This window comes from Hyla sarda, chromosome 10 (genome assembly GCF_029499605.1).
Source record: "Hyla sarda isolate aHylSar1 chromosome 10, aHylSar1.hap1, whole genome shotgun sequence".
Classification (NCBI taxonomy): domain Eukaryota; kingdom Metazoa; phylum Chordata; class Amphibia; order Anura; family Hylidae; genus Hyla; species Hyla sarda.
This window is the reverse complement of record NC_079198.1, coordinates 118,544,437-118,557,015: the sequence shown is the minus strand read 5'-3', so window position 1 is coordinate 118,557,015 and position 12,579 is coordinate 118,544,437. Positions and strand designations below refer to the sequence as shown.

Below are 12,579 nucleotides of genomic sequence, written 5' to 3'. Positions count from 1 at the left end.
CAACAAGCTTACTGACAGAGGACATGGCAGGGGTGCTCATACACCTACTGCTTCCTCTGCCAGACATTTTTTTTTATTGAAAAAGATTTGGAGGTTACTGTTATTTAAAAATCATGTCTATCCTAATTTAAGGGAAGAACTAATGTCCAAACTTGGACAGAGGTGCCTTATTAAAACATAACTTTTACTAGAATTGATTAAGAATAGATGAAAATAAAGAAAAAACCAAATAATAGCGCACAGAAGTGGTGGAAAACAAAAAAGATACAGAATATACTATCTGTTATGTAGCAGTAAATACAGCCGTGTGTTCACACAGATGGTGCAAAATATGCTCCTATTTATTATCACAGTGGAGTTTTGATTTAATGGAGTACACCATACTCCACTGACTTTTCAAAAACAGTGCTCGGTAATCACAAACACGTGCTACTAAGTCCTTATTCCCAACGCGTTTCCATGCGGGCAACCGATACAGATTGCTATTCCCCGCACTTCATCAGGGGATATAGAATATAGCATAAGAATATTGGAGCAATAGCCAAGAAATAATGAGATTAGAAGGAGGGGCCCATCATCATATCAACAAGGTATATAGTCACATATGGATACATCCATGGGCAGATTAAATCACCCTCAAGAAAAATGATCCCCAAGTAAGTCTTATCTATCCAGCCATCTGATATAGTAACCCCATGCTTCTGGGTAAAACAGACCTGTGAAGACAAAAAACAAATAGAGATTTCCCTTAGCAACACTGGGTTCACTTACCCCCTATGTCGCCCCTCAGGGAAATTAGAAATATTTACTCACGGGCTGCTGGATAGGTAGGAGAGACCCCGGGGAACCGACTACTGAAATAACAATATATCCGTGCTCAATTCATCTATACACAAAAAGCCGCAGGGTATCATCTAAATCGTAAGCATTTAGTAAAATAATCCTAGAGGGCGTACATACCGTGTCGGCGAACAAAGCAATAAGCTGTCCCTGCAGTGGCAGGGGGTCCCGGAGCGGTGTCCAGGTAGTGAGCGTGTTAGGTGAACACGCCGGCGTCTCACTAACACCGGCGCGCATCCTATTTACGTCATCGGAGGCCCGTCCCCATGACGCCGCGGCTGGGGGCGCGGCCTCCACACGGAGCCGGGTAATAAACTGGTCTTGATCCGGCCCATGATAGGTAAGACGGCGGATGCGATACCGGTTACTTGTCTACAGTTACTTGTCTACTTGTGTAGACAAGTAACCGGTATCGCATCCGCCGTCTTACCTATCATGGGCCGGATCAAGACCAGTTTATTACCCGGCTCCGTGTGGAGGCCGCGCCCCCAGCCGCGGCGTCATGGGGACGGGCCTCCGATGACGTAAATAGGATGCGCGCCGGTGTTAGTGAGACGCCGGCGTGTTCACCTAACACGCTCACTACCTGGACACCGCTCCGGGACCCCCTGCCACTGCAGGGACAGCTTATTGCTTTGTTCGCCGACACGGTATGTACGCCCTCTAGGATTATTTTACTAAATGCTTACGATTTAGATGATACCCTGCGGCTTTTTGTGTATAGATGAATTGAGCACGGATATATTGTTATTTCAGTAGTCGGTTCCCCGGGGTCTCTCCTACCTATCCAGCAGCCCGTGAGTAAATATTTCTAATTTCCCTGAGGGGCGACATAGGGGGTAAGTGAACCCAGTGTTGCTAAGGGAAATCTCTATTTGTTTTTTGTCTTCACAGGTCTGTTTTACCCAGAAGCATGGGGTTACTATATCAGATGGCTGGATAGATAAGACTTACTTGGGGATCATTTTTCTTGAGGGTGATTTAATCTGCCCATGGATGTATCCATATGCGACTATATACCTTGTTGATATGATGATGGGCCCCTCCTTCTAATCTCATTATTTCTTGGCTATTGCTCCAATATTCTTATGCTATATTCTATATCCCCTGATGAAGTGCGGGGAATAGCAATCTGTATCGGTTGCCCGCATGGAAACGCGTTGGGAATAAGGACTTAGTAGCACGTGTTTGTGATTACCGAGCACTGTTTTTGAAAAGTCAGTGGAGTATGGTGTACTCCATTAAATCAAAACTCCACTGTGATAATAAATAGGAGCATATTTTGCACCATCTGTGTGAACACACGGCTGTATTTACTGCTACATAACAGATAGTATATTCTGTATCTTTTTTGTTTTCCACCACTTCTGTGCGCTATTATTTGGTTTTTTCTTTATTTTCATCTATTCTTAATCAATTCTAGTAAAAGTTATGTTTTAATAAGGCACCTCTGTCCAAGTTTGGACATTAGTTCTTCCCTATTATCTATTGCCGAGAGGTTTAGTGACTACTAGGCACATGTATGGCCTGAAACTCCTTACATACATTTAACTATTTTCTATCCTAATTTAAGTATAATTCCATCACTGTATATCAACCTGAGAATTGAACCTACACCAGGATCTCCCATCCTCATTAATACCTGGACACTGCTGTTTAGCTTTCTACCTAGTTTGCCACACAATATCCATAGACCACAATGGGCCCATAGATTTCAATGAGCAAAAAATCACAATGTTAAAGATCTAGTCCATTCATTCCTATACACCACCAATAGACCCTGGAGGCTGACATCATACTCAGCTTCCAATGGCATTCAGACCTGGCAAACTTCAAATGTTTAATGGGTTAATGTATTAATGGAAATATGTATATATAAAGTACTGTATCCACACACTGTAACTCGGACCTGAAGAAGGAGGGAGACACACATAGATAGATGTATCAAATGAGTATATATATTTTTTTTTCTTTTTTCTTTTTTGGAATCACCATCATTACTGAAACAATAGGGAAAAAAAGTGTTGAAAATTTGTTAATAAAGCAAAAATTAAAAAAAAATTTTAAATTACAAGTAAGAATTGCTTGAAAAAGACAAGACAGGCAAAGGAGCAAACAGCCAGAGAATTTACTCTGCTTTCTGAAACTTTATACATCCTTTAAAGTATCGGGATTTTTTCCCAGATAATTCACATGAATTTCAGAGAGGTTTTAGAAAAAGACGAGTGATTATGGCTGAAATGTAGGGAACACGCCCCTTTTCCCAAAAACAACGCCCATTATGTTTTTGTTTTTTTTCCTCACTCTGAGTGATTCAGATTCTGTCAGTTTTTTTCTGTTGCACATTCTGTGGGACAGAATTTAAGCGCAAAACCCAACAAAAAGAGTCAGAATCATCTTAGTAAATGAGGGCCTATATGTCTATTTTAACTCAAAAAAAAAACTGGCTACTTGGCCTAAAATGTGTATTCCACGTTCACTATAGATGCTTTTAATGCATATTTATGTTAAACCCACAATAGAAATACTAACTGTTTGATTAAACCCAGAATATACAAATAAGTTAGCCTAAAATATGTATTCCAAGTTCACTATAAATGCTTTTAATGCTATTAAAAGTGAAATACAGGCCAGTCTACTGCTTCTCTCAGCTTGCTTTGTATTGTAATGTAATGGGCTTGTTCTGCTGTGACACTGCTGGGATCTGTAGTGCACCTTTAAACCCCCATCTATGCTGTCTTCTGATTGGCCTGTGAGCTTTATATCACATAACACAATTCAGACAAAAAAATCCCAGGAGAGCAGCATAACCAACAAAAAGGAAACAAAGAAGATGGTGCACGCTGTGGGGGAGCCTTGGTTAGAGGATCCACTCTTCAATATTCTCACAGGAAACAGCAGCACACAAAAATTGGTGAAAAAATATTGAAGATTTATTCCATCAATCCAGTGTTAGAAAAGGAACAACGTTTCTGCGACCTCCCGCTGCCATTTTCAAGCTCCTGTGAGAACACTTCAGGCACAGTTATTTGTGCCACAATAAGTTAACCTTGATCTCCTTAATTGTAAGTAGAGATGAGTGAGTGAAGAACTTTTCAAATTTTGTAAGGCTTAGCTCGCACAAGCCTGGCATCTGCACTATAATTATACCAAAGATGCCAGGCTAGCGCAAGCTAAGCCTTGCAGAGTTTGAAAAGTTCTGCACTCATCTCTACTTTCAACTAAGGAGATCGAGGTTAACTTATTGTGGCAATATCTGTGTCTGAAAACTAAAATAGAAATTGAAACAAGTGGGGTATCAATCCTCAAAAGATTCTTATATCCCCAAAGTTGAGATTTAGTCTTAGTCTTGTTTGATAGCTAGAAGTTGAATGTGGTGGTTTTTAGGGTTAAATAAAATCTAGTCAAGGAGATAGAAAATTGGCAGTCAGCTTGAAGTATTGAGATATGATGTGGGTATCAATGGCATCCAGAAAAATATCAGTCCTGGTAAAGTGTGAGAATTCTGTACCATAAAATAGAAGTATACAAATAAATGGCTAAAATAACTCTTAACTGATGTTTTGCTTGAATTAAAAACAAAAAACTTATTAAGATTTTTTAGATTTTTTGGACTGATACCCCACTTCCATTTCTATGTATAAAAGGAATCAATAATTATGCCAAATCGGAGTATGTTGCACCCATGGAAAGGACTGTGCTGCCAAGTCAACAACTAGAGGTGTTACGCCTAGCGCTCCGGGTCCCCGCTCCTCCCCGGAGCGCTCACGGCGTCTCTCTCCCTGCAGCGCCCCGGTCAGTCCCGCTGACCGGGAGCGCTGCACTGACCTGGCCGTCGGGGATGCGATTCGCACAGCGGGACGCGCCCGCTCGCGAGTCGCATCCCAGGTCACTTACCCGTCCCGGTCCCCTGCTGTCATGTGCTGGCGCGCGCGGCTCCGCTCTCTAGGGCGCGCGCGCGCCAGCTCTCTGAGACTTAAAGGGCCAGTGCACCAATGATTGGTGCCTGGCCCAATTCGCTTAATTGGCTTCCATCTGCTCCCTGGCTATATCTGATCTCCTCCCTTGCACTCCCTTGCCGGATCTTGTTGCCTTGTGCCAGTGAAAGCGTTTAGTGTTGTCCAAAGCCTGTGTTACCTGAACTCCTGCTATCCACCTTGACTACGAACCTTGCCGCCTGCCCCGACCTTCTGCTACGTCTGACCTTGCCTCTGCCTAGTCCTTCTGTCCCACGCCTTCTCAGCAGTCAGCGAGGTTGAGCCGTTGCTGGTGGATACGACCTGGTTGCTACTGCCGCAGCAAGACCATCCTGCTTTGCGGCGGGCTCTGGTGAACACCAGTAGCCTCTTAGAACCGGTCCACCAGCACGGTCCACGCTAACCCCTCGCTGACACAGAGGATCCACTACCTGTGAGCCGAATCGTGACAGTAGATCCGGCCATGGATCCCGCTGAGGTGCCGCTGCCAAGTCTCGCTGACCTTCCCTCGGTGGTCGCTCAGCAATCGCAGCAGATTGCCCAACAAGGACAGCAGCTGTCGCAGTTGACCGCCATGTTACAGCAACTTCTGCCTCTGCTACAGCAGCAACCATCTCCTCCGCCAGCTCCTGCACCTCCTCCGCAGCGAGTGGCCGCTCCTAGCCTCCGCTTGTCCCTGCCGGACAAATTTGATGGGGACTCTAGACTCTGCCGTGGATTTCTGTCTCAGTGTTCCCTGCATATGGAGATGTTGTCGGACTTGTTTCCTACAGAACGGTCTAAGGTGGCGTTCGTAGTGAGCCTTCTTTCAGGAAAGGCCTTGTCTTGGGCCACACCGCTCTGGGACCGCAATGATCCTGCCACAGCCACAGTCCAGTCCTTCTTCGCTGAAGTCCGGAGTGTCTTCGAGGAGCCAGCCCGAGCTTCTTCTGCCGAGACTGCCCTGTTGAACCTGGTCCAGGGTAATTCTTCAGTGGGCGAGTACGCCATCCAATTTCGTACTCTTGCTTCCGAATTATCATGGAATAACGAGGCTCTCTGCGCGACCTTTAAAAAAGGCCTATCCAGTCGCATCAAGGATGTGCTGACCGCACGAGAGATTCCTGCCAACCTGCAAGAACTCATCCATTTGGCCACCCGCATTGACATGCGTTTTTCTGAGAGACATCAAGAGCTCCGCCAGGAAAAAGACTTAGATCTCTGGGCACCTCTCCCACAGTATCCGCTGCAATCTACGCCTGGGCCTCCCGCCGAGGAGGCCATGCAAGTGGATCGGTCTCGCCTGACCCAGGAAGAGAGGAATCGCCGTAGGGAAGAAAATCTTTGTCTGTACTGTGCCAGTACCGAGCATTTCTTGGTGGATTGCCCTATTCGCCCTCCACGTCTGGGAAACGCACGCACGCACCCAGCTCACGTGGGTGTGGCGTCTTTTGGTTCAAAGTCTGCTTCTCCACGTCTCACGGTGCCCGTGCGGATTTCTCCTTCAGCCAACTCCTCCTTCTCAGCCGTGGCCTGCTTGGACTCTGGTGCTTCTGGGAATTTTATTCTGGATTCCTTGGTGAATAAATTCCGCATCCCGGTGACCCGTCTCGTCAAGCCGCTCTACATTTCCGCGGTCAACGGAGTCAGATTGGATTTCACCGTGCGTTACCGCACAGAACCCCTCCTGATGTGTATTGGACCCCATCACGAAGTGACTGAGTTCTTCGTCCTTCCCAACTGTACCTCTGAGGTCCTCCTCGGTCTGCCATGGCTCCGGCTTCATTCTCCCACCCTTGACTGGACCACCGGGGAGATCAAGAACTGGGACTCTGCCTGCCATAGGAAGTGCCTCTCCCCCCCTCCCAGTCCCGTCAGGCAAGCCTCAGTGCCTCCTCATGACCCCCGTCCTTGTGTCACCCTGCCCCGTGCCAAGCTTCACCCTCTGCCCTCCCTCCCCATTCCCACTCCTGCTGTACTCCCTGCCTTTGAGGAAACCCTCCATTCACTCCCGGTGTCCTCGTCCCAGGTAAAGCTCTTGTCGGACAAAAAAAGGGGGAGACCTAAGGGGGGGGTACTGTTACGCCTAGCGCTCCGGGTCCCCGCTCCTCCCCGGAGCGCTCACGGCGTCTCTCTCCCTGCAGCGCCCCGGTCAGTCCCGCTGACCGGGAGCGCTGCGCTGACCTGGCCGTCGGGGATGCGATTCGCACAGCGGGACGCGCCCGCTCGCGAGTCGCATCCCAGGTCACTTACCCGTCCCGGTCCCCTGCTGTCATGTGCTGGCGCGCGCGGCTCCGCTCTCTAGGGCGCGCGCGCGCGCCAGCTCTCTGAGACTTAAAGGGCCAGTGCACCAATGATTGGTGTCTGGCCCAATTAGCTTAATTGGCTTCCATCTGCTCCCTGGCTATATCTGATCTCCTCCCTTGCACTCCCTTGCCGGATCTTGTTGCCTTGTGCCAGTGAAAGCGTTTAGTGTTGTCCAAAGCCTGTGTTACCTGAACTCCTGCTATCCACCTTGACTACGAACCTTGCCGCCTGCCCCGACCTTCTGCTACGTCTGACCTTGCCTCTGCCTAGTCCTTCTGTCCCACGCCTTCTCAGCAGTCAGCGAGGTTGAGCCGTTGCTGGTGGATACGACCTGGTTGCTACTGCCGCAGCAAGACCATCCCGCTTTGCGGCGGGCTCTGGTGAACACCAGTAGCCTCTTAGAACCGGTCCACCAGCACGGTCCACGCTAACCCCTCGCTGACACAGAGGATCCACTACCTGTGAGCCGAATCGGGACAAGAGGCCACCTCACTGGTGATAACATTGACCCAAAACAATTCCTCCAGGTGGTGATGGGAATAAGCAGGTGCTGTTTAATCTCACCACCACCTGGAGGAATTGTTTTGAAACTATATTGGCACGGTTGAGAAAAGCTGACATCCTGACATCAATTTTCATGATTTCCAACATTGTGCTTGGATTGCAAAATCATCCTTTGTAAGCGCAAGATTCACAATGAGTCCCATTTTTGTTAGAAGGTACCACACCATGTAGCACTTTCTTTTTGAATTTTAGTCTCACTGGTGAGGCCAGCCTCATGATTTGAACCCTTCATGACCCAGCTAGTTTTGGCCTTCATGACCCAGTCTCTTTAAGTGGTAATAACTTTGGACTGCTTTTACCTGGCAAAGTGATTCACAGATTGTTTTTTCAAGATATATTGTACTTTATATTAGTGGTAAATTTTTGTTGATACATGAAGCGATTTTTGTGAAAAACTCTTAAAAAATATTGTGAAAAATTTGAAAAATTTTAATTTCTCTATGTTTGAAACTCTCTAATTGTAAGAGAAATAGTCATGCCAAATACATTTTGTTATTAATTCACACCCACAACATGTCTACTTTATGCTGGCATCATTTGTTAAACATTCTTTTACTTTTTTTATGACATTAGAAGGCTTATAATATTATGAGCATTTTTTTTAATTTTTTACGAAAGATCAAAATCAAATTTTTTAGGGACCACTTGAATTCTGAATATGTATGTGCATAGATATATGTATAATATATGTACATATATATATATATGTTTATATAAATAAATATATATATATATATATATATATATTTATTTATTTTTTACTTCTGTACAACAGCTCCCCCTAGTGTCTGCCCTGCCAAGCAAAGATGCATTATCAGGTTTAGGACATGAGGGGGAGTTGTTGTACAACTAAACAGCTCATTTACAACTACAAGAAAAAAAAACCTGCACTCGCTTCACCCGGAAGTATACCATGCAGGAGGGCACAGCTGCGGGAGCTGGGGACAAGTAAGGAACATCGGGGAAAGGGAAGGGGACATCGCGGAAGGGGGACAGGACACTGGGGACACTTAGCAGAGCAGTGTGTGTGTCCCGATCCCTGTGATCGGGACACACACACTGCTCTGCTCAGGATTTTAATTGCAAAACGCTGCCATCGGCTAGTCAGATTTGACTAGCTGATAGTAGAGATCGCGTTGGGGGGGGGGGGGGGGGACAAAACCCCCCTAGGTCCAAAGGCAAGATGGCTGGCTATTAGTCACTATCTTACCGGGGCACAGCGGAATGGCGCGAGTAGCGGACAGTATTTGCATAACGTACTTGAACGTCATAGGTCAGGAAAACCTTCCCGGTCATGATGTACATGTATGTCATGGGTTGGGATGGGGTTAAGAAGCCCTGGTTTATAGAGTAAACTTGTATATGGTCTCAGTAAGATACAACTGTTTTTTTTTTTTATAGCATATTTGATCTCTTAACCCTCAAGCTAGACCCCTAGGTAAATATATTTATTCAAAAACAAGATTGTAAATGAAAATATAAAAAAAAAAGAAGTGTCTCCCCCTTCTGCCACAGGTTGACACAGGAAACCATTGATTGAGCTCACTACATAGTTGAAAGAGGAAAGAATAAAAGAACCTAGCAGTTTTATTTTTAGGAGGTAAAATGGTTAAAAGCCAAGTAGAAAAAATATGGATAGGAACAAGTACAAGCATAAAACTAGTGAAATCTTGTATGAGTACATCCCTAGGGCATACAAGCAACATAGACAGTATAAGACAGATTGCATACAAAGAGCATAAAACTGTACGAATTAATAAAGACAAAAGTGAGGAACCACATGCTTTATTATTATTATTATTATTACTTTAATAAGAAAAAAACAGAGGGCCCCCCTTCCTATTTATAACCAGACACATGCAAATCAAGCAGCAGCATTCTAGTAGTACTATGGTGCAAAGGACATTTTTTGGTCCTTCCTAGCCTAGTAATACCAGCTTGGTGTTTTTTTGTGGCTTTGGTAGTGATGGTGCCTGGTTTTTGCCTATACCCCTGACAGTGGTGGGTACCTGAGTAATAATAGTGAAAGGGGGTTGGTAGTGCTAAGCCTGTTAACACTAAAAATGTCATCCCCTATCCTGTGGTTAGGTTACAACACCCCTTGATATTAGAAGCTCAGCATGTTATGTCCAAAGGAAACAGAGGTCTTATATTCACTGATCAGCTCATTTTAAGATTAGTTTTATTCCTGTAAAAGATTGGACTACAGTGGATTTTATTTAATAAAATTATCTATAAGGGGTTTTAGGGTGTTTTGATTGTGCTTTTATTTTTTTATTTTTTAACTGTTGTTTCTACTTTTCTTTATTTGGCAAACAGTAATCCTGTCTTCAGCTTTGCTGCCTAAAACTGACTTTATTTTTTACTTATAGATTTTTTTTCTTTATTTTTCTTTACATTAGACTATGTTTGCTGTCTCTGTGTACCTGTTGAAACTTTTATTCCCAGAAAACCATCTTAAATACTCCAACAATATTTAAAAATGTTTCTTAAGATTTATATCAAAACACAATTAAGCACAAGAAAGAACTAACACAATACTCATGGGATGAGTCCCAGATGATTCACAACCTTTTATATAACTATGGAACGGCTTATTCGCCATCTGTTATGAAGGAAACTACAGTCTTCTTCATTGGTTCCAACATTTCCCAAAACAAAGGGGCATACTGTATGGCTGAGGAGCATTTTGAAAACTCCCAGTAGGACTGACCATAACTTCTCTTCTTGACGTATCTTTGTCCTTTCAGGTTATCAAGTGTGATGGGATCCTTGTTCCAGAAGCTTCCTGATCAGTAGAAGAGAGACAATACAGGAGCCTGTGTTCTGAGAGATATTGATGGGGCTAACTATTGAGGGTCTTGGGCTCAGATCTCTGCTACTGTTGCACTGATGGGCAAACCAACGAGGCTCATTTGATTGCTCTAAGAAACATTGGGGCCAACAAAAAAACCAATGCGCAAAATAACTTCCCCAACAATTTGCTAAGCATTGCTTCTATCGTCTTTCACTTCAAAAGGAAAAACCTTAAGTCATAGGTGGTTGGTAGATCATTCATCTCAGATGCAACAAAAAGTAAACTGTGTACCAGAAACATTTACGTCATGTTATGTTTCATGTTATGTCATATTATGTTCTATTATACCATGTTACAATACATGTAGACATGCGGCATACTTTGCCTAATTTTCAGAATCTCCGACAAAATGAAAATGAATCAAACAACAGAATTTATTCTTTTAGGGTTTTCAGGAATAATTGATCATCAGTTTTCCCTTTTTCCCATCTTTCTATGTATATATATGATCACAGTGAGCGGGAACCTGTGTATAATCATTACCTATAAGCTCAGTCCGAGCCTCCACACTCCAATGTATTTTTTTCTTGCTAACTTTTCTCTCTTGGAAATAATGTATGTTTCCTCTACTGTTCCTAAGATGTTGTCCAGTTTATTGACAAAATGTAAAGTCATCTCCTTCTCTGGCTGTGCTGTACAGATGTATTGTGTCTTGCTGTTTGGTGGAACAGAATGCTATATGCTGGCAGCCATGGCTTATGACCGGTATAACGCCATATGTCACCCTCTGATGTATACTCAGATTATGAGGGAAATAGTCTGTATCCAGCATATAGTGGGCTCCTATGTCATTGGTGCAGTTAATGCTCTCATACACACAGTTTTCACATTTTCTTTACCGTTCTGTGGATCCAATGAGATAGATCATTTCTTTTGTGATGTTCCACCGGTACTGGAAATCTCCTGCCAGGACATTTGGGTCAATGTACTTGTGATATTTGTAATAAGCGGCTGTGTTATTATTGGTTCATTTGTACTAACTACTCTTTCCTATATTGAGATCATTTAAAAAAATTTTAAATTGCGTTCTGCATCGGGCAAGAAGAAAACATTTGCAACCTGCTCTTCTCACTTAATAGTTGTTGCTATATTTTATGGTTCAGCTATTTTTATGTATTTTAGGCCCAAGTCAAGCTATAGAGTTGGACAAAATAGTGTGATCTCTTTAATGTACACGGTAATTGCTCCACTCTTAAACCCTTTTATATACAGTCTAAGAAACAAAGAGGTCAAGTCAAATATCAAAAATATATTTTTACGGCTGATACAATTTTGATTAATATACTAGATAATGCTGTGCACTTTTCGGTAAAAAGACCCTTATGTTATCTTTATTTTGTAGTTCCATACAATTACAATGATCTCCAATTTATATAGGTTTTGCTTGATTTTTTGTTAAAATATGAGTATACTTAAAATTGCCCTCTTCTCATAACACTTTTATTTTCCGTTATACGGGGCTGTATGAGGATTAGTTTTTATAGGTACCATTTTTGTTTTGACTGCACTTTTTAATCACTTTTTATTAAAAAAAATTCTGGTATATGAAGCAACAAAAAAGTCAGCTTCTGGATATTTTTTTTACATTTATGCCATGGACTACATATGTTAATGCTTATGTTTGTTTATTTTATTTTATTTGAAAAATGGGGGTGATTCAAAATGTTATTAGGGAAGGGGTTTATTTTTGCATATTTTCTGCAGCTGATTTTATTACCCATTGACTTCACTGGGTAGAAAAATATGCAACAAAATACGGCAAGACCAAAAAAAATACTATTTGTGGGGGGAAATTGAAAAGAAAATCTGCAACTTTTGGGTGTTTTTACACAGCACACTTTATGACACTTTATGACAGCATGAAAATGACATATTCTATTTATTTTATAGGTCAACGTGATTAAAACAACATCCAATTTGTACTAATTAAAAAAAAAGGCAAACTTTTTTAAACAAAATCAGTATACTTAAAATTGTCATTTTCTGAGCCGTTTCTTTTTTATATTCCCACATACAGGGCTATATGAGGGCTAATTTTTTGCACCTGCAATCTGA

General features: G+C 43.0%; 1 protein-coding gene across 1 annotated transcript in view; it reads left to right on the top strand.

Moving 5' to 3' along the window:
- The window catches only part of LOC130293612 (olfactory receptor 5G3-like), a 49,957-nt gene extending 37,888 nt beyond the window's left edge, over window positions 1-12,069 (top strand). Inside the window, exon 2 of the mRNA XM_056542493.1 lies at window positions 10,418-12,069. Coding sequence (XP_056398468.1) covers window positions 10,874-11,533 — 660 coding nt within the window. The 5' untranslated portion in view covers window positions 10,418-10,873 and the 3' untranslated portion in view covers window positions 11,534-12,069. The remainder of the gene's footprint in view (window positions 1-10,417) is intronic.
- The last annotated feature ends 510 nt before the right edge of the window (window positions 12,070-12,579 follow it).